This window comes from Seriola aureovittata, chromosome 3 (assembly GCF_021018895.1).
Source record: "Seriola aureovittata isolate HTS-2021-v1 ecotype China chromosome 3, ASM2101889v1, whole genome shotgun sequence".
In the NCBI taxonomy this organism is placed as follows: Eukaryota; Metazoa; Chordata; class Actinopteri; order Carangiformes; family Carangidae; genus Seriola; species Seriola aureovittata.
In genome coordinates, this window is record NC_079366.1 from 15182131 (window position 1) to 15205952 (window position 23822).

Consider the following 23822-nt stretch of genomic DNA (forward strand, 5'->3'; position numbering starts at 1 on the left):
TTTATACCATTCTACCGCTTCAAAGTTAACTGTAAGATGCTGATCTGTGTTCATACTTTATACTTTTTCACATTCTGTTATGTGACACCACTTCTTTCATTCATAACAATAACTTGCGTAACTGCAGCTCAAGACTGATTAGAATCAAGAGTGACTCTAAATGTAAATCTGCTGATGTTGTTTAAAGACTCATTTTCTTTTCTCTTCTCCTCCACAGTCCTGGTTCCTCTGACAAGGCCTCTCTGAATCAACAGCTAAAATTGTGTCATGAAAATTGGAAATTTGAAAAACAAACACATCACTGCTGATTAAGAACAGACTGCTGACACTAAAAAGGTCTTTCTCTCTCGCCAACACTATTCAAAGTACTACTACAGAACCCGAAAAAACCCACCCTGCCCCCAAGAGGACTCCCAATCCAACACAATTTGAACAGGAACGTTCGTCCCCCTTTATCCAGGAGGCTTCAATGAGTGGACAGACTCAGAATGCAAGGAGGAGGAAGAGGAAGATGAGGAACTGTCTCACACACACCACGAAATGTCAGAAAGGAAACGCAATATGGTAACCTGACAAATGACCAATTATACATTTGTTGTTTCTTTTTTTAATGTTTTTTTTTCATTTTGTTGTCTCCACAATGAAACTCCATGCATTGGCTGGGAGATCCAAAAAGAACAAATAGTGGTAAACGATGAAGTCGGATGTGCGAGTTGAAAAGATTTCCACCCAGACTGCACGCCTCCATATCTATGTATTTCTCCACCCGCCTCTCCTCCAGGTCCATGGTTCCACCCAGCCCACATCCCCTCCCACCCCACCTCATCTCACCTCACCTCATCTCACCTCACCTAGCGCTCAGTGCTGCTCAGGGTCCAGACTGAAAAACCACAGCCACACGCCTGTGTGTCTCCACACTCTGCCGCTTCATTCGCTCAGCCCTGAGCCTCTTTCATTTCTGATTGGCCAATCATGGTGACACCATCCGATGGTGTGACATATATGCACTAAGTGGCTGGTCTTTGTTTACCTGTCAAAGTATCAGGGCGTCCTGCTGTGGGAGAAGTGATAGCCATGAGGCGAGTGCGAGCGAGTGAACACACGACAGACAGTCATAACACTAACTCTACATGTGCTCTTTCGTCCCCTCACCTATGCACTATTAATTTTTAATAAGGGATGAACAGTATTGCACATCGATGGTCAGATGAGCGATTAGAGAAGTGAATCGAGGCTGGCTGCCACTGCAGGAATGTGGCTGCGCTGACGTTCAAGTCTCGGCCCTGAAACATGCAGCAGCACACATATGCACATGCTCACACACAAACACGTACATGTACGCTTTGCATACAGTACATACCAGGATAGTATGTCACACAACCACTCACAATATCATCTTGTTATTATTCATAGACATGGATTTTAATTTACAGGAATGCATCAGCATCAGCTTCATATTATTAGTTTTCATTTTGTTTGTAGGCGTTTTCTTGCGATTTTTTTTTTTTCTTTTTTTTTTTTTGCCGGATTTGGTTTTGGTTTTGTCTCACTTGGATTGTTTTAACCTTCTCTTGCATGTCATAACATTTTTTCTTTAGTTTGCAGTAATACGTTAAGAATCATGCTTGAATTTCAGCGAAACAGATTTCAACGAAACAGTAAGAGCAGTTTCTCAAATCTCTCTCACGTACAGACAGCACAGTATAACAGCTCATCACATGCATCCCTTGCATTGCTTCACCCTGTATCCCTTAGTCCAGTCACAGGAAAACCCAGAGGAATACACACATACACACACACACACACACACACACATAAAAATTTACACTAACACCACCAACAACCTGACATAAACTAATAAAGGGAAGCCTTTATATTTGGTTCTCCAAACTGCCTTTGTTAATGGTTTTTCATTCACTTAAGATTTGTCTTTTTAATTTGAGGTATTTTTTCTATGTAAATGTTCACATTGAAATTGCTATTGGTATTATTTTCATCATGACACAATCCAACAAAAGCCGACCTCACAAAATAACTGGACTGCCTAGCTGTTGGTTCTATTTTGCAGGGATAGTAAACAGGGCTGAGACCCTGTTCTCAGCCTCTCTAGTAACATTAGCTCTATGTACTAAAACCATATATCAAGACTATAACAATATATGAAAGTGCCTCTGTATTCCCTTCATGCAATTAGTAATAAACTTGACTTCAGGTTCTCTTCCCACATATAAGCTAAGCTACAGGGAATGGTAGCGTTGGTGCATGTGGAAACCATTGGCCTAGGACAGATCTTTATAGAGGACTGCAAACTTTTTTTTGTAAAGACAGAGAGAGAGATCTTATACATATATATTTATGATATATGCTCCTTTTTAACTTTTACTACATGAGCTTGTTGGCAGTCTAGTTATTTTCTGAACTCTCACCCCCCCCACCCCCACCCCACCCCCCACACAACCTGTTTCAGTAACATCTCCTTACTGTTACCAGTACGAATCAAACGACACACGCCATCGCCATCTGCAGCGCAGCATTACAATACCTAGACGAACATGTCAAAAATCGACAGTAGGTTTGAAGAAAAAAAAGTGTTTGTTTTTTGATGGAAAGTATTATTATTGAAAAATATGTGTCGATTGAGCCACGTGCAATGCATTGGGTAGATCATTGTGTTTGTCTGTTAGAGATTTTTAAGAAAGCTAAGAGAAAAGAGAAAAAAAATGTATTTGTTTCAAGTCCATAAGCTCCAGGACTCTAAACTCGAGGGCCATGAAAAATCCTAGTCTTTGTAAGTTGGGGGTATTTGTTTTTATTTCCTTTTGTCTCTTTTTTAATGTTTTATGTATAATCATTTGTTTATAAAAATGTGGGAGGGCTGAAGGAAAAAAATCTACACAACTTCAGAAAAAAATTCTCTATCATCAGATGAAAACTGGTGCTTTAACACTATAAAGTACATTCAGAACTATTATAAATGAATGGTAATGAACAAAAATAACAGACCATTTAGGAAACAGCATTATTCCTCTCTCTATTTGTATTCTTCTTCTATTTGTATTGAGTGGGGGGAGAGGTTCCTATTCCTTAAGGTTGTGACACAAAAGGCATTTTGGTTCAACCTTTAGAAAAAAAAAAAAACCTATACTGTCAAGCCTAAGAAACTCTTCAGATAACTTACCCATGCACTGCCTGAAACTCACCAGCAAAAACAAACAAAAAAAACCCTCCCAGTTTAATTCATTTCTATCACCCACATTGGCATAAATACATGACAAGTTCCCTGTGCTGTGGGAGATGCTTCACATCCACAAATCTTTTTATTCCCATGATCATCTTAATATTTTTCTGAATCTAGAGCTGGATAGAGCTCAGCAGGTTGTGTTGAGACACCTGAGTTGAAGTGGAAAGAGTGTTTAAGTTAAGACCTCCTGTCTCCTGTGCAGATAACAGAAACAACAGAAAAAGGGGCAAAAAGCAGCTTAAAATCGGGCAAAAATATGAGGTCTGACCCATGTATGAAACAGGCAGCAAAGTGAGCCTCTCCCCTGTTCCACCCCCTCCTCTGTAAATGACTCTTATAGTGCTTGTGCTGTAGTGTATAGTTTCCCAGCAGTTAAAGGTTGTCCCTTAAAAGTGCCTTTTGTTCACAGACTCCATTTTGTAATCCAGATCGCCCTTTTTTTCGAAATGGCTTGAGGTAGCAGGTTGCCCCTGAGTGCTGCAAGGAGGGAAAAGAAAGGTCGTCGCCTATTCAGCGCTCAGGGACAACTTTATTCTCCGGCTGAAAATGAATCCCCTCCATTGTACCTCCCCTATATCCTCTCTTCCTTTTCAAAAGCCGTATATATATATATATATAGTACAAAAGGAAACTGGTGTGAATTAGTTCTTTACTTTTTATTGATAAATGATGACAAAAAAAAAATTTTTTGAAAAGGCAAAAAAACTTGTTCTCGTTCAGCTCTTGCTTTTTTTCTTCCCCTCTGTCTCCACTGTCTGTTTTCTCTTAGACACTGGAGTAGTCTGTAACTGTGTGTCTGTCACTCTCCGTCTCTCTCTCTCTCTCTCTCTCTCTCTCTCTCTCTCTCTCTCTCTCTCTCTCCGTCTCTCACACACTCTCTCGCTCTCTCTCTCTCTCTCCTCTGCCCTCTCCGCTGTTGGGAGGGCGAAAAAAAAAAATATTGCCGAAAAACTTTTGTCTGAGCAGAATGCAGTTAGCTCACATGTTATTCTTGTCTGTATGCTTCACATTGTATTACCATACCCATCTTCTTCAGCTTCTCCATTCAACAGCTAATGTAAGTGAACAAATTACGCTGACGGGCTTTTGGGGGTGTCCTTGGGTGGGTTAGGAAGGGACGACAGGGGTTCAGGGGTTTGGGGTTGAAGAGGTTTACAGAGAAGATTAATGGGGTCGAGAGGGCTGGATGAATTGCTTTGGGATGTTGGAAAGGGGCTGCTTGGACTAGAGTTCAAAAGAGCAAACTAAGAGTTTGCTCTTTTGTTTTAGCTATTTATTTTTTGGCTTTGTTTTATTCCCCACTTTTTGTTTCCTTTTAATTTGGATTTCTTTTAATATTTGCTATCAGGGTATGCTGTCGTTTAGGCTCCCTTGAGGATGCCTTGGACTGTAAATGAAAGCTACAAGCACCTTATAACCGGACTTGTCCTGCATGAGGCTGAAAGAGGGGGCGTTGCATTTCCAGGACATATCCCCACATCCATTCAAACCAATCTTTTAAAGTGAAGTATTATTGTTCACGGCGGGTTTCACACAGCGAAACTCTCAGCAGTATTAGCCATCTACAACAAACCAACCAGATAGTTGAAAAGGCCAGCATGAACCTGATCTCTCAGATTTTTGAGGATTCAAGGAAGTCCCTCCATTTTTCTCCTCTGACCACCTCATGCTGGACTGCTCCGTGTCTTTGTTCTGTTGTTTATTTTGTTCTTTATCTTCTTAAGCGTGTATGGTTATTGGTGTAATAGGCAGCACCCTAGGCCCCCTGACTCCCAGCTCTTCTACGCCTCTGTCTACACCCTCAGTGCAGCACCACTTCTTTGTGAGAACACCCCCAGAGCTCTAGGTGAAATGCATGTGTTAATTACAGTTTCTTTTCCATAAGAAGAAAAACACAGTTTGAGAAGAGCAGCACCTGATTGAATAAAAAAGGATGTTCTTGACTGTACCATCTTGCTGTGCCATGTCTTTCTTTCTATAGACTGATGCTTAAATAAAGAATAAACTCTGGAGCTGCATGCTGTCCTGCAATAATCATGATATAGCAGGCATAAGCATGCTAATAGGCAAATGCCAGTTTAGTTGTCTTGATATAACTGTAAATGCGATCCAGGGATATTCAATCACACTTTTGATCCAGATTCAAATATCTGAACAACTACTGGATGGATCACCATAAAACCTTGTTTAAATATCCATGGGCCAAATTCTGTTGACTTTGGTTATCCACTTACTTTTCATTTAGCACCACCAGCAGGTTATGGCTTGCTCAATTGATAGCATTCAGTTTTGAATGAAATGTCTCAATAACTATTGAATGGATTGCTTAAATTTGGGACAAAGAATCCTGGTCCCTACAGGATGAATTGTAAAAAATCAACTCAGGTTAAAATGTATATTTACCCAGTACCTTTAGTTTATGACCAGGTACCTGCAAAAAATAGTGACATTCCCATCAGCCTCAGCTGCGCTTGTTAGCATGGAATACAGATCAGCATGTTAGTGTTGTCATTGTGAACATGTTAGACTTTAATTGGGGATTTCATGAAAGACAGATTAAAAACGCTTTAATTTGAGACTGCAGAAATCCTGTGCAGGTCAAGTTCCAAAACACTTAATCCAACAATTACCTTAGTTCACCCAATATCCCTGCCTGATACATGTCCTTTCCTTTCAAACTTCACACCACAGGTTTGTAGCACATGAGCCAGAAATAAATTACATCACATGTTTTTCAGTCAAACCTTTTTGTCTAAAATCTGTCAAGTTTACCTTTAAATAATAAATAGAGTACTATGTACACTCAAAGTGCTTTTACTTAGTCTTCATATTTTGTGTCACTAAAATATCCATCTTGAAGCTCATTTCAGTTCAAAGTTTCTCAAAGACACTATAAAGTATGAATATATGCATGTATATATATATAAATATGAATTTCAATTCAGCTGCAAGTGATGAGGATGATGATGATTGAAGGCTGAAATAACATTCAAACATCTTTGGCCAGAACATAAAGCATTGTGCTATCTCACTTATACCATGTAGAAGTGCTTCAAGTTAAATTGAGATCAGCTTTTTTCAAGTACTCTTAAATGTAGATCTTTGTTTTCACGTAACTAAAGTGCTTCAGGCCTGTTGGTCCTCTTCGGCTGGCTCCATCTGAGTGGCTTGTTCATCTTGCTGCTCTGTCATCTAGAATAAGAAAATCAAAAGTTGTTTTTTATGTTTTATATGCTAAGGAAATAAAAAAAGAACATATCTACTTAAAGACAATCTACCAGTGTGCCATGAAGTGCCTGTGGTGCCGGGTTAGTTTCCTGCACTGGAATGTGTTTCTCTTTTGTGTCAGAATCATTGTCTTCCTGTTCTTCTGATGGTGTAGAAAGGGGTCCATTTTGCACTTGGAAGAGTGGTGGATTTTCTTCACCCTGAATATGGAAAGGGTTTCACAATAAGATCTTTTAAGGGTCTCACAACAACATTAACATTAAATGGTGGAGGAGACACTTACCTGAGCATCATGGAGAGCCTCTGGTGAGGGATTTGACTCCAGGGTGGGAGAGTGCCCGGTAAAAGGTATTGCAGCAAACTGAGGCTGTGGTTTAGGATGTTTTTTTTGAGCCAGGTTTCCTGGCAGCGGCAGTGATGATGGTGGTGGTGGTGGTGGTGGTGTTGGAGCTGTGTCCTAAATGTATGAAGAGTGACATTAGAGAATACACAAATCCCTCCCTTGTATCCAAGTTAGGCACCTTTCCCCTAGCCTCGGTCTGACAGCAAATCTTTCTGGAAAACTGATATATGATACTGAGGTTGTGTCCATATTCTAAACCAAATAAGTATTTAGTACTCAGGGCCATTGCTATCACTGGAGATACAGTAGTCATCCTCTGTAATATTTCAGGAAAAACTATTAATAATAATCATCTGAGTATTAGTGGCTTCAGAAAACAAGAAATTTAATTTCCTCATAATGTATATGTGAAGAAACTTGAAATGTATGCTACTACCCTTTGATTCAGTAGTAATATTGACTAATTATCAAATCCATATTCAAGTCAAATGCATACACAATGAGCCGTACTGGATCCAATAGACCTGGACCAGACGTCCCCCGATCAAACTCAAGTCTGGACCAGATCAAATATGGATCTCAATCCATCCAATATGGATCTGGGCCAGATCCAGTACAGATCATTTAGGTCAGATTCAGTACAGATATGGGCCTGTTCTGGCCCAGATTGAAAAAACGGATACGCGCCGGTATTGGCCCGTTGTGCCAAAAGACGCCGGCCAAGGTCCGTTGTGCGGATATGGCCCAGATTTTATGTAGGCTCCGGGCTGGATCCGGGCCAAATAATATTTGCTATGTGGGAAATGACTTTGTCAACTTCAACACAGAATTTGACAGACTCAGTCCACCACTGCAGGAATTAACAATCTAACTATCTTAAGTATGACACAAATAAAATACAATGAACTATATCAAACACGTCACCATAACTTTGTTTTGTGTTTTGTATTTGTATTGTAAGGTATGAGTCGTCTCTTCCTCTTACCATCTCTCAGCCCTTTCAAGTCTCTCTTCAGGCAAAAACAACGGAAATGGTGTAGGACGGATCACAGACAGATCGGCCCAAAACAGAAAATGTATGCCCACCGAAAGGATAACAGTAAATGTATTCGCACGTTAAGCTACAAGTAACCACCCACGTGCTGTGTGACCCGCCCCCGTTAATCACACACGCAATAGCAATATTCGGTCATATTATATGTCCATGTGTGTCTGGCGCAGGAAGAGACACCCCCGCGGAAGACAACGGTGATCTCACGAGATCACGGCCACGGTGGCTGCTAGGTATTGATGTATATATCCATGCAGCTTCTCTCCACTGGCTGTAAACCATGCATTCCTGCAGGGCATGGCGTGAAATGCCTGATCCCCTCTAATGATTTTAGTAACACGAAAACCAGAAGTAATTTGCATGTTAAGCCTTGACTGTCTAAATATTTGACAGATCGACAATGAAAGCTATTGTCTTGTATTTCTTTCCTCTTCCGGTGTATTTTAACTATGGGTCCATGTTTTCAATTTATTTATTCATGTAGTCTGAGAGGAACAGTTCCAGCGATCAAGTCTTATCAGCTGATTTATATACATTTGCGAAGTTATATGATGGCATGCCTTACATCGGAGATGTAGCCCATCCAAACTTTCGTGTAAAAGCTATACAGATCTTAACAGTAGATCTTTAATGGGTTACCCTGTCATACAAAAGAACATAATTATAACAACAATTAGTGGAGACTCAGAACAAGCTGAACAGATTGGTCTCAAAGCATGTCATTAAATGGAAATCGTATCTAAGGGGATTTTGTGTTTCAGACTGTGGAGGCTGCTGAAACTTTCTCTTTACTGCAACTTTTAGTACATCCAGTTACAATACTTCAGATTAAAACTATCAGCATCACAAACGTTGAATTTGGTTTCCAAGAGACAAAAACTGCATTATATGTTAAATCCCTGTCTTAACCCATGCTTTATCTCAAACTTAATATTAAGTAATAAACATCCTCCCAAAATGTTTAACTGTATACAGTTATAAAACAAATGATCTTTTGACTCAATCTTTTCGGCAGTCATATTCCCCCTGAGGGCACTCATTAGTACTTAAAAACAACTTTTACATTTTAAAAGTCTCCGCTTTTATTTTGAACGTCTGAGAATATACAATTTTCCTGATGACGGTATTTCCGGTCTGTGTTTTTCCTTGTAAAAACAAGAAGCCAAAACACAAATCTCTTCATTGTTACAGTTCAAATCTATGTCATCGGATATTGTACCAACAACCGTGTAACTCTAGCATTGGACGAGTGAGCGACGTCGCTTCTCCCGACTCTTCTCCGTCCAGCTCTTCACGGCATGTCAACAAACTATCAGCTAACAGCTTGCTAAGCTAACGTCAAGCCAAATCGTTCAGACAGCCGCTCGTTAGCTTAGCTCGAGTTGACACTTTGCTGAGTGTCTCTCGGCCTCGGAAAGAAGCGGACCCTCTCATGGTGGCCTCAGTTCAATGGGGAACTGTCTGTTTTCGCAAGGTGCGGATGACCTGTCGCTGCTGAACGAGTCCGAGGGGGGCAGTCTGCCCGGAGAGCCTCCGCCGCCCTACCAGGTGAGCAGTCCGGGGCTCAAGTTAAAAACACTCCGGGGATTTAAGAGCATGTCACCTCATTAATTTTAATAAGCCATTACCATAAAATCTACTAATCAGTGATGGGGAGTATTATATTTGGCAACTGGATACTGTAGAGCAACATGAAGTGTGTAAACATGGGTCAAGAAAAAATTTATTAGCTATGTTAGGAAAACATTGTCCCACGGTGCTGCACAGTAAGAAAACTGGACCTAACCAAGTGTAATGCAGTCATCAAATAAAATACATCTTAAAATATTCTGACAACCAAAATCCCAGACAATACCAAGACTAAACAACAGTGTGTTTATATCATCCATCACTACCAAGTTGGCCATTCTCCTAGTGTTGACAAAAGCACAGGAGCATTGTGGTGTCCTCCAAATTACTTTACTCACCAAACTGACATGATCAGTTTGACAAATATCAATATTAATATCAATGTCAGAAATCTAGTATCTGTCAGCCTCTAATGCAAAAGGAACATTCACATACAGCACTGCAAAAGTGAAAGTTAGGATGTTTTCAAAAATCATGCCAAGAATAGTTTTTACTTATCAAATAACTTCAAAAAAGTGATGTAAACACAAGAAAAACCTAAATTATATACATTTTTGGTGTGACACCCACTGTATTTAAAATAGCACCAGTATTCTTACTTACACTTGTGCACAGTTTTTCAAGGTAAATGGCAGGTAGGTTGTTCCAAGCAACCTAAGTTTTTTCTGTGCATTTAAGCTGTTTAAATGTCTTCTGTCTCTTCATGTAATCCCACACTGACCTGTGGGGGCCAGACAATCTGTTGTAGGACTCCATGTTCTCCTGTATATGTAAAATCCCCCTTCTAAGAGAATTTGCATCATAAATGACACAATCTCTCCTCTGCTCCTTTTTTTCCAGGAGCGCACCCAACCAGTGCCGGTATACCATCCCACCCCAGGTGAGAGTCGTTTGGCCAGCCAGCTGACTGAGGAGGAGCAAATCCGCATTGCCCAGCGCATCGGTCTCATCCACCACCTGCCCAGAGGCATCTTCGACCCGGGCTCCGACCCCTCTGACAAGAAAGTTAAAGAGTGAGTCTTGTACAAACAAAACCCATCACATAATTTGTTTTATTTTTGTATTGTATTATAATTATTTGCTTAATTTATTGTTATAAAAATAATGATTTATGAAACTATTCTGACACAAAAATATTAGTTATACTTGCTGTTTGTTAGTGGAGATATGTTCATTTTTAACGTTTAACTTTAACTATTTTCTGTTTGAAAATCTGTAAAAGTGATTAATCTGACAGAAGCTAATTTTCTTCAGGTTTGAAGATGAATAAGAATGATTATGAGATACTATTTTCAACAGGTGTGTGATCTGCATGATGGATTTTGAGTACGGCGATCCCATTCGGTTCTTGCCCTGTCTTCACATCTACCATGTGGATTGCATTGACCCCTGGTTGATGCGCTCCTTCACCTGCCCCTCCTGCATGGAGCCGGTAGATGCAGCCTTGCTGTCAACCTACGAAACCAACTGAGCAGCCCCAGGTGGTGGCTCCTGCCTAAAAGTTAATGCACCTTTTTTTAACCAAATCTGTCCTAGCTGTTCAGACAGGTAGCCAAGATGATGTGGCATCATGCAGACGTGTTGAGGGTGTTTTAGGGTGCAGTCACATTTTGAAAACTGTGTCCTACAGTACATTGCTTAGGTCTGACTATTTGCCTTTAAAAAGTAGGACAGTGTGCCAAATCAAGCTAGATGAAGAATACAAAAAGCTGAACAAGTAGCAAAATATTACTGCAAAGTAATTTCACTTTTGTATGACTGACAGTCAACTTTAATTTGTTGATTTTTATGGCAATTAAATGTATGTCACAAATGTCATTTACTTCCCCTTTTAAGGCATAATGTGCAATATGTTATATCAAAGGAGAAAATGCAGGAAATTTGTCTTGGTCAAGTACACAGCATTAACTGTCAGACAGTGAAAACATGGAAGTTACTGTGTTTTTCAAATGAACTCATGGCCTTGAATGTCACAAAAACACAGGCCTCTATTGAATTGCAATCATCAACACACAGAAAAATAACGTTAACTACATTATAATTAATAACTACATTTTAATGAACAGAGATATGCTAAGAGGTCCCAAGATCATTCATGAGAATCATCATCATACAGCTTTTGAAGATATCGGAAGATTGAGTCTATGTTATGTGACTAGGGTTTGTTGTCTGTAACGTTTTTGCTTTGAAGCTGCTTTTGTAGATGTGGATCTGTTTTTTTGCCTTTCTACATTATGGATCCTCTCCTTTGCTTTGCCTCAGGTTTGTGGTCTTTGTTTTGTTTTAAAAAATCAGTCCTGAGTGTGTCCTTTTCAGTGTTTACTGTCACTGACATTTACAAAGACGAGATATGCTGTGCAGTCCCTCTTAAGCACCTTTGGATAACCCTCATCTAGCACTCTGTAGCTTATAGATTTCATAGGGGTGTGTGTGTGGGGGGGGGGACACATTGAGGTAGCATTGTGAATTAACCCTGTCCGTTGTAAACCGTGTTGTAGTTACCTCTCTTTTTCTATTTTGAAGCTGATGGATTTTGTTTTGTGTTGATGGCCTTCTTAGCATTTCCAGAGCTTCTGGGTCTGGTCAAACAAATTTCTGATATTTTTGTATTAGACATGTACTCTCTGATACTGACTTCATAATGTATAGCACAAGTTAAATGGTGAGTCAGAAGCTACAGCAGTAGAAAGGAATGTATCTTGATTGTAAAGCATTATTTCAGCTCTTAAAGATTTGGACAGTATAAGTGACAAGAAGAGGATGTTTCTGTTTTACTCGGGCTGCTGTGCCTTTAAAGGTTGGGGTGAGCCAATTCCAGTGAAGTACAGTCATTTCTGACATAACTTTTGTTTTTCTCATTGTCATCCTCTAGAGGGAGACAGATACCAGCATTGTACTGATTTGTGTCGCTGTCAAATAGGCCTAGGATGAAGCCAAACGTTTTCTCTGGCTGCTGTTAACAATCATTTTGTGCTTTAATTTATAATGTGTGCCACCAGTGCACAGGTTTTACGAAAATCCTGAAAACACAATAAAAGTGGATACCAAATTTTACTAGCGTATGAGGTGCTGATTCTTAAATTCACATACAAGCTGTGTGGCGCAATAGCATGCTTTTGTTTTCATTTGGGTAAGTCATAGTTCCTTTTTAACTTGTATTACACAAGCATAAATTGGCTGTGACAAGATTGAATCATACAACAGCTGGAACACTGTTTAATGACTCTAGTTTCCATATTTGTTCAATGAAATGATGATGGTGATTTATCGTTCCCAACGACTTGTTTGTACCAACTCCCTGTTCGGTGGGAAACATGAAAAATTGACAGAGACTATTTAGTTTATAGTTCAGTCCTGGATAGTGTAGTAGTTGAGTCCATGGGGAATAAAGTGCAAGTCTTTACAAATATTGACAAAAGTTGCTCCCTGGCACCATCACATATTTCTCTTTTTCTGTTTCAGGTGAAACAATTTCTCAGCGAGTGGACTGACAGAACATAAACATATATTGGATTTTGATTATTGATTGTCTCTTTTTATCAAACAAAAAAACAAAAGATTGATAGAAGGGGTAATTAAGAAATTAACCAATAATAATAATCATTAGCACCAGTGCTCATTTCTGAAGGTGCTTGCCTGATAAAAACAGGGAAAAAATAACTGCGTGTAGTAGTTTACCAGCAATTGTGTTCATTGATTATGCAATCCAAGTCCAAAGGCCAGATGAACAGCAGGCACATGGTCAGATGCCAAAACATTAGTGGAAATGTCAACCAGCTGGACTGTGAACATCAGCAGTGTCATACTCATTACATGAAAATAGCTTGCATGAACAGTGCCAACTTAAGCACAGAAAAACACCTCACAAAACCACAAGAGAAAGAGTATTTTCTTTCAACAAAATATTTTATTATAAAAATAACACATTTACAGTATTAAAAGCGCACATATTTCACATTTTAATGTATGTTTTGTTTCAGTTTTACAGAGATAATTGTAGAATTAAAAAGCCATTACACTGAATGTACGTATGAATGTGGTTCTCAGATTAATTACAAAAATATTAGTCAGTATTTTGTTAAAATCTTCCTATGATCAGATAAGGCTTTTTAATTGTCTTACAGTACAAAAGCATAGATCTTAAAGTCTTCACAGCATCAGTCCAATATATAGTATTTACTGTTGTGTTTCGTCTCTAAAAGGCGTAGATTCCCATACTGACAGTAGCCAGAGCCACAAAGAGTCCCAGGACCATCCTGAGCAGTGGAGAAGTGTTGACAATGGTTCCAGGGATATGAAGTGTCTTTACTTGTTTGGAATATGTTGAAGTATTCTGCAGCTGGTTTTCAGTGACACTCACCAGCTTCTGTAAGTCATCAAAGACCTGAAAAACAAAGGCAAGAATGTGCATCAGCTACTTGTTACTTCATAAACAATTGGAAGGGAAGAGGTTAACTCGTAAGGTAAAGATGTCCTTAAAGTGAAGTTTCTGCTTTCAGGTTTCTCGCTCTGTCATCACTCCTCCTCACCTGAATGTTAAACTCGAAGGCTCTGACGGCCTCCTCCAGCACGCCGTTCCTCTCCTCCTCCGTCAGCTCCACGCTGTTCATCCGGCTGCGGTAGAGCTGTTTGAACAGGTTGGGGCTGGAGACTCCAGGGAAGGCGAAGAACGACAAACCCTCGTTGCTCTTGAGCCCCATGGACTTCTGGGCGATTCGACCCAGGACCTGCCCTCCTGACAGGTCACCCAGGTAACGGGTGTAAGCGTGGGCAACCAGAAATTCAGGGTTTTCCTTACCAATCTGGAAAAAAAAAATCCGGCATGAAATTGTGTTATTTCCGCATCACCTAGCAGACAAACAGAGGTGCGTTTAAATATAAATGAAACAAGTATCTGTTATCTGTATCAAAAGTTTTAGAACACCCTAATTTTTCCAGTTATTTATTGAAATTCAAGTCGTGCAAGTCCAATGAATCGCTTGAAATGGTACAAAGGTAAGTACTGAACAGCCAGAGGTTACCCAAAACTGAAAAATAATGTACATTTCAGAATTATACCCGCTTCAGGGAACACGAGGTGGGTGAACAATTTAAAGCTGTTCTGCAGCAATGAAGGTTGAATCAGCCTTGAAAGCTGGTGCTACTAATTCCTACAAGTGTACCAACTTTTCTTGATTACATTCAACCCCCTCTGTCTGCATAAAAGCAGTGTTGGAACACACTGTGGTATCAGACCCTCATGAGCATCAGGTGACAAGTATTGTACTGCAGAAAGAATTGTGTTGCTACACCGCCATTGGACTACTGAAGACCGGAAAAAGGTATTATGGACTGATGAATCAAAATTTTAAATCTTCAGTTCATCACGCAGGATCTTTGTACGCCGTCGAGTAGGCGAGAGGATGGTTACACAGTGTGTAACATCGACTGTCAAACATGGCGGAGGAAGTGTGATGGTCTGGGGCTGTTTTGCTGGATCCAGGGTCGGTGACTTGTATAGAGTGAGCGGCACCCTGAACCAATACGGCTACCACAGCATTCTGCAGCGCCATGCAATACCCTTTGGTATGCGCCTAGTTGGTCAGAGATTCATCCTACAGCAAGATAATGACCCAAAACACAAGTCCAAGCTATGCCAAAACTACCTCAGGAAAAAAGAACAAGATGGTAAGCTTGAAAACATGGAGTGGCCAGCACAGTCTCCAGACTTAAACCCCATCGAGCTGGTTTGGTATGAACTGGACAGAAGAGTGAAAGCCAAGCAACTTACAAGTGCCACACATTTATGGGAACTTCTGCAACGGACTTGGGAAGAACTTTCTGAAGAATATTTGATTTCTATTGTAGAAAGAATGCCACGAGTGTGTTCAGCTGTTATATCTGCCAAAGGTGGCTACTTTGATGAGTCAAAAGTTTAGAATACATTTTGGTCTATAAATTGATTCCATGATTTCTTTTTCAACTCAAATTGCTTATTTGTTCTATGCTTTCATTTCAGAGTGCAATGACACAAAAAACTGAATAATTTTCAGTAAAAAACTGGAAAAAGTTTGGTGTTCTAAAACTTTTGACCGGTAGTGTACCTGTCTGAGTCTGTGGGAGTATCTTTTAGTGGCTGCGGGGACGACAATCTTCTCTCTCCAGTCCTGGCCGTAGAAGAATTCCAGGTCCTTCTCGATGGACTCCAGCCTTGCCAGTTCAGTGGGGAAGTAAATGGGTGCGACACTCGGGTGGTCTGAGTTCCTGTCCATCTGTTCCTCCAAGGCCTGGTAGATCTCGTGCAGTGAGCAGAGGAGGAGCTGAAGAGGAAAAAGAGGAGAGGTGGTGTCACACCAATAGCCACTGGACCCCAGTATCCCCTAGACTGACTCCCAGAGCTAAAGGTAAAAAGTAAAAATAATCTAAACTTTTGAGCTTTTATTGCAATGTGTTACCTTATACTGTGTGAGGGTGACTTGTCCCTTCTGGAAGCTCATCATCAGTTCTGTTTTTTCTGCCCTTATGTGACTCTCTTTAGTCACCTTTTTGATTTGTTCAGACAGATCCCTGCAGGAGGAAATGAATTGCAATCAGTACAGAAAGCTCAACTTTTAATGTATTGAAAATAGGTACTTTCTGACCACAGTAATGATTCAATACAGCTATTATAGTACAGTGAAGGGTACAAAGTACAGTTACATTATGTAATTACACTGTATGAATCAGTGCACCTAGATGTTTATCTAATGTAGGCAACGTGCAGCTGATAAAACTCCACATGCACAAACAGAAAGTCTGCACACACTAGAGACCTACATTTGGATGCTGCAGCACTAATGCAAACATGGTTAACGAAATCTAGTGCAAGACATGTTGTTTAACACTATCGATTCTAGGACCATGTCACAGATGAGTATTTATCTCCTGGTGAAATGTGATTGAGTTAATGGAAAGAGGATTTTGGAGACAGTAAATCACAGCAGGTCATTCTTACCTGTCTGTCATCTGTTCTGCTGTTGTCTGAGTCTGCTTCTCTGTCTCCATTGTGTCTGAAAAAAATTTAAATGACAGAAATATAGATTTATAAACAAAACACCATCTTCTAGCATAATTATCAACACAATACAGTGATTCAAGAGGTAAGAAACATCAACATGATGTTATAACATTCTAAGTGACAAAAAACAGCAATGTAAATATTGTGTTTTACTCACCAGTTAGGATGAAGTCCGTTAGGTTTGGTCTATGTCCACAGTAATTCACTGTTTCCTCCCTGGATGTCCAGTACAGTTTGTGCTCGGCTTTGTGTGTCTATGGTACAGTCTTCTCCCTTTTATACGGTCCTCCCTTTGTCTCCTCCCTCCAGCAGAATGAAAACAGGAACTGTAACAAACCTCAGCTAAACATGATCTGGCATCTTCAGCAAAAATGGTAGGAGGGACTGAGAGTTAACATGATGCAGCAATTCTGACCAGAGCTTGGAAAAGCGCTGAGGGAGGGACTAAAGGGGACTTAGCATGAGTAAGGAGGTTTTAGTCATACCCTCAATAAACTAGAGGGAGGAGGGCTAAACATGACAGTGCAGTAGTGGAATTCCAAAGTTGAAGCAGAGGAGAGGAGGAGCTGGCTCTAAACATGACGGTGTGAGTTTTTTGAAGCTGGAGAGGGAGGAGGTGTTGAAACAGTGACTAACCATAGAGAACAATCAAATGATTGTATCGAGAAAAACATTTTCAGTTCCTAAGAAACAAGCTTAAGCACATTACTAGTTTACTGATAAGGCTGTCAACATTCATATGATAAAAGAAAGTTTCAGTAGAGCATGAGGGAACACATAGAAAGTATGCAGGAACTGGTATGGGCAGTGTAATGTCAAGCTGTGGAGGCTAAAGGATGTGATCAAATATGCTGCTTTCCTATAATTTTGCCCATACTTGTTTTATCTATCCAGAGATGATACAAATTACTCAGTGACAGAACAATTACACAGACAGCTCAGATTTATATTTAAAAAAAAAAAAAAAAAAAAGCATCTATAATCTTTTTGAAGTAAGAGAAGAGTATTTATGTAGCAACTTTCAAGAAGAATACCACTAAGTGCTTCACAATAAAATAAAATGAGGCAACAGGCATGAAATATAGATTGACTAAGAGTAAAAACACCATAAAATAGGCTATATATAAATAAAAATAGATACAGTTTAGAAAATTACACAAATCTGAACGAGTGAATCTTGAGCTGCTTTTTAAAACTGTCCACAGATCTTCAATCCAAAGGGAGGGATTTTTAAATTTAAGGAGCAACAAAAAAAGGACAGTTTCCTTTAGTTCTAAAGCCGACTTTGAATTGAATTCTGAATTTGATTTGAAGCCAGTTCAAAATCTTAGTGGCAATATTTCGGGCCACTTGTAAGCAACAAGGGATGTTTTGCTAATGTGAATATGGAGGAGGAGTTACAATAGTGAAGGCGAGACAAAATAAAGGCCTGGAAATGACCCTGAAATCACGTAGTGTACTTCACTGTCTGGACGTTTAATCTAACAGTTTTATGTGACTGTGACATGCTGAACAGCATCGTAATGACTACCTGCAATTTAGTACTGCTGTAAGAGAACTTATATTACATGAGTGAAAGTACGTGGGCACCTGAACATTACACCCCTGTGCAATCATCTCATCCCAAAACCATGAGCATTAATATATTGACTCTCAACAAGATTTTGGAATCTGGTTGCAGAGATTTGCTCCCATTCAGCCATGGGAGCATCAGTGAAATGATGTTGGGTTGATAAGAGGTTCCTGAAATTTATCCCAAAGGTGGTTGATGGGGTTGAGGACAGAGCTATGAGCAGGCAAGTCAAATTTCTTATGAAAACCATTTCATTAAGGATCTCCCTTTGAGAACAGGTGCATGTCATGTTCAAACAAGAAAGACAATAATGTCAAAGGTCTAATGATTGGGGGTGCTATATCCTGCAATCATTGTAAAAACCATAATAGTCAATTTTGTGATTTGTAATTTCTTGGGTAGATAAAAACTGATTTGACTAGAATATCACTCAAAACTAGAAATAAGGTACAAAAGTATGAGGACATGCATACTTTGGTCACAGAGTAAAGGCATTCATTTGAATGCATAAGCATAATATGTAAAGATCAAAAACACAAATTCAGAAGTTATGTTATTTGAAAATTGTGTCACCTAGAGCTGCAGAGCTCACACACGTGAATCTGCTCAGCCAGCTGCAGCTACGCATCCAATTAGGTACCGCTGGCTCCAGTCTAACATGACTCAGCAGGAAGCAGGGAGCGGGGGGAGCGAAGTGCTAACCGTGAATCAGCAATTTCTCCTACACACTGTTCAGCTACGTGACCGACATGAAGTTGAATCTACCGTGAGTTTACCCGAGGCTACCGGCGAAAAAAGATGGCCCGGTTTGAGGTTTTTATCACAAGTTGTTGTCTACAATTTCGTTCGTTGTTCAGTCGACTGATAAACCCTGCACGAAATGTTTCTTGAATTTTACGGAAGTCTCTGTCGCACTGTTGATGACTGTGGCCGTAACAGCTGAAACCTGAAAACGTCGACGACAAAACTTTGAACCTGAATATGGCGGCACGAACAGCTTGCTCTCAACCCACATCCTTTGTTTTCATTTGTTTTAGATAAAAGATGTTCCAAGTCCCGAGTTCACTCCAGTAAAAGTTAAAGCAGTAAGTTACCAAGCACTTAGCCAGTGTTGCCAGACATTTGACTGAGAAAAAGCTCAGTCTGTGTCTATAAACCGTCCAGTCGTCGTATATTTGTTTACTTTTTGGAAAATCAATACGCTATAATCAGTTATTGTTTGCAGTGAGTCTCCGGCTGTACAAGTTAATAATCACTGGATTATTTAGATACTGAAGAAAACTTAAAAACCTGATGATTCTCAGGCAAGTTATGAAGCATGTTATTTTCTATGATTTCTACGTGCATTTATGGACAGAAATCATGACACCACTGGAAGGTGCAAGTCACACTGAATCTAAACTTATATACATCGTGTCTCTGTGTTTGGATTTGACAGCGCATTGACTCAAACTGTGGCCATCAGGCACTGAGGGTTAGTGGGACTTATTGCCTCCATTGGCTGTGTGTCGTTGATCCTGTTGATAATTGAGCCAAGCTATCTTTCACTTTCACCTCACACAGTATCTTTGCCTCATGTCTCTCCCTCTGCAACCCACTGCAAGTCTCTCTCACAGTTTGAAAACCTCAGGAACATAACCAAATCTTTCCTAGGTGGAAGTTGCCCTAATGATAGCTATCTGCCCAATTAAAGAGAGGCTGCTGCACACACCCATCTAATCTGGCATCACTGCACCTTTATCTGTATCCTGTCATTTTTGCTTGCAATGACAAACCACAATCAGATTGTAAAGTCAGGTGAAATTGACAGGTAATGATTTGTCACTGGCATAGTATCATACTTTCGGCAAACAGGTCAAGTTAAAAATCATACACCTTTTTAGCAGAATACATTTTGTTAGCTCTCATTTTTGGCCTAAATGTCAACAACATATATTTAAATATGATTACACATAGCATCAAAATAATATAAAATATTGGACTTACACTTTAAATGAATTATTTTTATTTAGGTGTGCAACTATTTCAGCTAATCAGCGTATCACTGCAGCTCCACTTAGTCTCATCTGGAGCTCATTCTTTCCTTCTATGTTATTCTCAATATTGCTGGTTTCTGAATCCCTCTCCCTCTCTCTGCTGGCTGTATAGATGGATGGTGAAACAGGCCTAGTGAGTGGATGCAACTTGAGAGAGAAGAAAAGGTCTGACAGATACTTTTGGATGGATGTGGGGGGCCTGGAGGAACCAGCGTTGGATGTTGAGGAATGTGGCACCAAGGTGAAATTATCTTTCAGCTGCAACTGAATGTCGCCACCGAGCTGAGAGGAGGGGTGAATGAATCAAATCTTAATACACACACAGTCTACCTTATTGATGCAGTGGCATTGATATTGTAACATGTTCTGTTGCAGTAGCAGAGTTGTTTCACTCCTTTTCTGCAGACGTTTCAAATCTGAACTGTGCTGCTTTGTGGCAGCATTTTGCAAGTTTATGGCTGTGTGTGAGCTCATACTCTGCAGATTGGTACACGCTGTTTCATCCGCTATCTATAAAACTGTAAAAGTCAAAGTTCATTGCAGTGGTGTGAATAATTCTTTGCACTGATTTTTGCTCTCTGAGATTTTGTTATGGCATAAATGTTTTTTAAAACACTATTACAATGACTTTAGCATGTTACCATTGCTGATGTAGGCAAAACATTAGTTTTGTATTGTGAATTACTTCAAATGTAATCAGTCATTAATTAACTTTTTCAGGAACCAAAATGCTCACTCAGCAAAATGAGACAACAGCTTGGTAAGGAATAAACTTTTAGTGTGTGTGTGTGTGTGTGTGTGTGTGTGTGTGTGTGTGTGTGTGTGTGTGTGTGTGTGTGTGTGTGTGTGTGTGTGTGTGTTATTAAAAACAGCTAAGAGTAATCATATGACTACAGTGTCTAATGGTGCAGAAAGGGGACATTTCATCAGATGAGGACATTTATAATGGGAAAATAATGTCAAACAGTTATGAATACATGACACATTGCAGCAAAATGTTTTATCACAATGAATGTAATGTTATGCATAACCTGCAGATAAAATAACTAGATCTTCATGTCAGGTTTTGTCTTATCTTGTGAATTATACCAAAAAAAAAAAAATGAAGCTATAAAAAGCTAGATAAAGGACAACTTTCTATTGTCTCACAATGATCTCCTTAAGTGCAGGTAATAGAGGAACTGAGCCTGAACTTAATGCAGCAGAGTCCTCGGGCTTCCTGTCTGCCTATCCAGTCTGTATGTCACACGACAGATGGGGAGAGAGAGGTGGAGGAGGGGAAGAGGTGAGAGAACGGACATGACGTAAGAACATGGGAGTAAATATATTTTTAAATTGTAAGAAAATCAATAAAAATGTGATAATCAAAGAGGCCTTGACAAAACTTTGTTTGTTAAAACTTTACCCAAAAATACAAACCCTCACCTGTTAGAACTCTTCATCGATAAGGATTCATAGAGCTGCCTGTGATTTCACGTTTTCCTTTCTAGTCTCAGGACTAATGTGTAAACTGTCTCCCAGGATATTCACGACAACCTGTTGCATTCATGTTGCACAGCAGAGAGCAGCATTGAGTCGCATTGAAACTTCCTCCAAGTATGTTCTCTATTTTCACCACTACTCATCATTTTTTTTTACCTTTGTGTTTCTCCCAGGCAAGTCCAAGCTCCCTGCTGGAGTACTCAGTATATCTAGATGACCAGCACAACATAGCAGACTGTACCATTACCAGACCTTTCAGCCCTCCTGTCACTTCAGTAACCCACAGGCTTTGTCCGTTAAAATCTGCTGAAGTTAATCCAGCAGTATCAAGCCCCATGACTGACACCTGTAGTCCCTTTGATTCCATGTGCAGTCCCACTGGTTCAGCCTGGGACACTCTCAGATCCACATCCGATTGTCCCGGCTGCTCTGATAGGGATCCTGTCAGTGCTGCAGCTCACCTACACCTCCTGGGGGAATCCTTGTCCCTGATTGGACACCATCTTCAGGAGACAGATGTGAGTACATTCAGTTAAGATAAAACAAAATTTTGTATTGCTTTGCCTTCATAATGGGATGGACATACTTTGAATCTTTTCAAATCATGATGTAACCCCAAGTGTTGCTTCATGAACCCACAGTACTACATGGTTTTCATCTTTACCGACCTCTTCTTTCACTTGATCTTGTTTTCTTTTGCACTTAGTTTTCATACAGTACAAATAAAAGCCAAATGAAATCACAACAAACAGTGAACAGCTTCTGAAAATGTTTATTTTGGGTTGATCAGACATTGTTCCTCCCACCAAGTGTAGTAATCTGCTCTTTACTCAGGCTTTTTAAAATAGTTTGAGTGAATTTATTATGTGTAGTCAAAAAATATATAAATATAAAAATCAAAGAATGTGTTGAACTGTTTTTACATATTGATGCTTATGGAAGAAAGATGAGGAAACTACAGAAATATGTTGTTTATATTACAATATTCATGTAACTGTAGGATGTGAATATATTCAGAGTTGTTTTTCGCTTAGATTTAAAAATGGAACAACACTGATTTTGTAGAAAAAGTATTTTGGGGAAAAGTAGTGGAAAGACATTTTGATGTGTTTGTGTGATTTGTTGTTGTAGTTGTTGTGATTTGTCATGTGTTTTTGCTACGTCCTTCTGTCCAAAGCCTAGCTGAGTACAGGATCAGGAGGGGTGTGTTTCATTTAGCCTCTGGAGAACATGCACCATATTGACTGCATTAAAGAATCTTTGGCGTCTCTGTGTGTCTCTGCAGAAAATGGTATCCATGTCCAGCAGCTTGTCTCTGCTTTTGGACTCTCTGCTGTGTGCCCTGGCTCCTCTGATCTGCCTCACTGCACAGATACCAGAGCTCAGGAGCTGCACAGAACACACACTGGTGAGAGACACTGGCACTTGCACACAGACACAACATTTTGTCCACAAGTTGTACATATGCACCAGTGACAAGATTTTTCTGCCACGTTAAGTAGGAAAGTTGTTTTGTTTTTTTGTTGTTTTTTTTAAGGCCTCCACTCTGGAAAACATTTCTTATGTGATGCCTGGGCTGTGAGTGATGATGATGAAGAACCCACTGGATATACACAGCATGTTCTGATATGCCAAAAGACACTTTAGGTTAGTTTACATATAGATAAGTCAAATATATTTTTGTTTGAAAATAATATTTCAATAATATATTTTTTGAATATTTGTTTGCACTTTTATTTTTGTGCTAATTGCAAGTATGTAAGTTTACTTGAATATATCAGTTTATTGGTTGGTTAATTAAAATAAATATTTAAACACTAAAGTATGCAACTGTTCTTCATTTGAATTGGTACCAGTGCTTCACTAATAAACATTCTCTTAGCTTTCTACTTAAATATAATGTGAATATCATTTCCACAGCACCTATGATACGTGCATCCTGGCTGATGACACATTTGACTGCGCATTAACAGCAGACAGTCGAGATGCAGAAGCCACTAGCCACATGTGTGATCGTCACATTGACAAGCTCTTCCAATAAGCCAAGGACAACCATGTATGATTCAATGTTTTCAAACAGTTAATGGCTTATTGTAATCCTTGTACCAGTGAATTTATTTTCTCACCATGAGCTCAAGGTGTAGTTGCTTTTTTGTCCAAATCTATAACACTGCACCTTAACCACTTAACTGGTATCAGCCTT

General features: G+C 39.7%; 5 protein-coding genes across 22 annotated transcripts in view; 3 read left to right on the top strand and 2 right to left on the bottom strand.

Moving 5' to 3' along the window:
- The window catches only part of nfixa (nuclear factor I/Xa), a 112958-nt gene extending 107769 nt beyond the window's left edge, over positions 1-5189 (top strand). For all 13 annotated transcript variants that reach the window (XM_056368299.1, XM_056368275.1, XM_056368264.1 and 10 more), the window contains one exon: positions 218-5189. In XM_056368299.1, the coding sequence (XP_056224274.1) occupies positions 218-232 (15 nt within the window). In that variant the 3' untranslated portion in view covers positions 233-5189. The remainder of the gene's footprint in view (positions 1-217) is intronic.
- A 555-nt stretch (positions 5190-5744) lies between these two features.
- Positions 5745-8245, bottom strand: LOC130163921 (putative uncharacterized protein DDB_G0294196). Its single transcript, XM_056368318.1, has 4 exons — positions 7798-8245; positions 6753-6926; positions 6520-6669; positions 5745-6433 (listed from the first exon to the last, which is right to left on the bottom strand). The coding sequence occupies exons 1-4, from the start codon at positions 7798-7800 to the stop codon at positions 6368-6370; spliced, it is 393 nt and encodes a 130-aa protein (XP_056224293.1). The 5' UTR covers positions 7801-8245; the 3' UTR covers positions 5745-6367.
- A 730-nt stretch (positions 8246-8975) lies between these two features.
- rnf11a (ring finger protein 11a) lies at positions 8976-12546 on the top strand. The gene is made up of 3 exons (XM_056368317.1): positions 8976-9411; positions 10333-10505; positions 10792-12546. Exons 1-3 carry the CDS (start codon positions 9313-9315, stop codon positions 10961-10963), a joined length of 444 nt encoding a protein of 147 aa, XP_056224292.1. The 5' UTR covers positions 8976-9312; the 3' UTR covers positions 10964-12546.
- An 833-nt stretch (positions 12547-13379) lies between these two features.
- On the bottom strand, positions 13380-16843 carry LOC130166938 (heme oxygenase-like). Its single transcript, XM_056372802.1, has 6 exons — positions 16686-16843; positions 16466-16520; positions 15927-16038; positions 15576-15791; positions 14022-14294; positions 13380-13876 (listed from the first exon to the last, which is right to left on the bottom strand). The coding sequence occupies exons 2-6, from the start codon at positions 16513-16515 to the stop codon at positions 13688-13690; spliced, it is 840 nt and encodes a 279-aa protein (XP_056228777.1). The 5' UTR covers positions 16516-16520; positions 16686-16843; the 3' UTR covers positions 13380-13687.
- A 1901-nt stretch (positions 16844-18744) lies between these two features.
- LOC130166936 (HMG box-containing protein 4-like) lies at positions 18745-23441 on the top strand. Of its 6 annotated transcripts, none has more exons than XM_056372796.1 (9): positions 18745-18867; positions 19139-19186; positions 19540-19575; positions 20250-20378; positions 20858-20897; positions 21307-21422; positions 21793-22137; positions 22905-23027; positions 23157-23441. In XM_056372796.1, exons 1-9 carry the CDS (start codon positions 18760-18762, stop codon positions 23199-23201), a joined length of 990 nt encoding a protein of 329 aa, XP_056228771.1. In that variant the 5' UTR covers positions 18745-18759; the 3' UTR covers positions 23202-23441. The 6 variants fall into 6 exon arrangements, with proteins under 6 accessions (XP_056228771.1, XP_056228772.1, XP_056228773.1 ...); XM_056372799.1 differs by having other exon boundaries at positions 18800-18914; XM_056372797.1 differs by lacking the exon at positions 19540-19575.
- The last annotated feature ends 381 nt before the right edge of the window (positions 23442-23822 follow it).

Bases quoted from the DNA above. Each gene is read 5' to 3' on its own strand.
- LOC130163921 (XM_056368318.1), bottom strand. The intron at 6,670-6,752 runs GTAAGTGTCTCC...TTCCATATTCAG, and splicing joins AGGCTCTCCATGATGCTCAG to GGTGAAGAAAATCCACCACT. The intron at 6,434-6,519 runs GTAGATTGTCTT...TTCTTATTCTAG, and splicing joins AGGCACTTCATGGCACACTG to ATGACAGAGCAGCAAGATGA.
- rnf11a (XM_056368317.1), top strand. From the start codon at position 9,313: ATGGGGAACTGTCTGTTTTCGCAAGGTGCGGATGACCTGTCGCTGCTG. The intron at 9,412-10,332 runs GTGAGCAGTCCG...CTTTTTTTCCAG, and splicing joins AGCCTCCGCCGCCCTACCAG to GAGCGCACCCAACCAGTGCC. The intron at 10,506-10,791 runs GTGAGTCTTGTA...TATTTTCAACAG, and splicing joins TCTGACAAGAAAGTTAAAGA to GTGTGTGATCTGCATGATGG.
- LOC130166938 (XM_056372802.1), bottom strand. From the start codon at position 16,515: ATGGAGACAGAGAAGCAGACTCAGACAACAGCAGAACAGATGACAGAC. The intron at 14,295-15,575 runs GTACACTACCGG...TTTTTTTTCCAG, and splicing joins ACTCCCACAGACTCAGACAG to ATTGGTAAGGAAAACCCTGA. The intron at 13,877-14,021 runs GTGAGGAGGAGT...TTTGTTTTTCAG, and splicing joins CCTTCGAGTTTAACATTCAG to GTCTTTGATGACTTACAGAA.
- LOC130166936 (XM_056372796.1), top strand. From the start codon at position 18,760: ATGACTCAGCAGGAAGCAGGGAGCGGGGGGAGCGAAGTGCTAACCGTG. The intron at 19,576-20,249 runs GTTAGTGGGACT...CTGGCTGTATAG, and splicing joins GTGGCCATCAGGCACTGAGG to ATGGATGGTGAAACAGGCCT. The intron at 22,138-22,904 runs GTGAGTACATTC...GTGTCTCTGCAG, and splicing joins ACCATCTTCAGGAGACAGAT to AAAATGGTATCCATGTCCAG.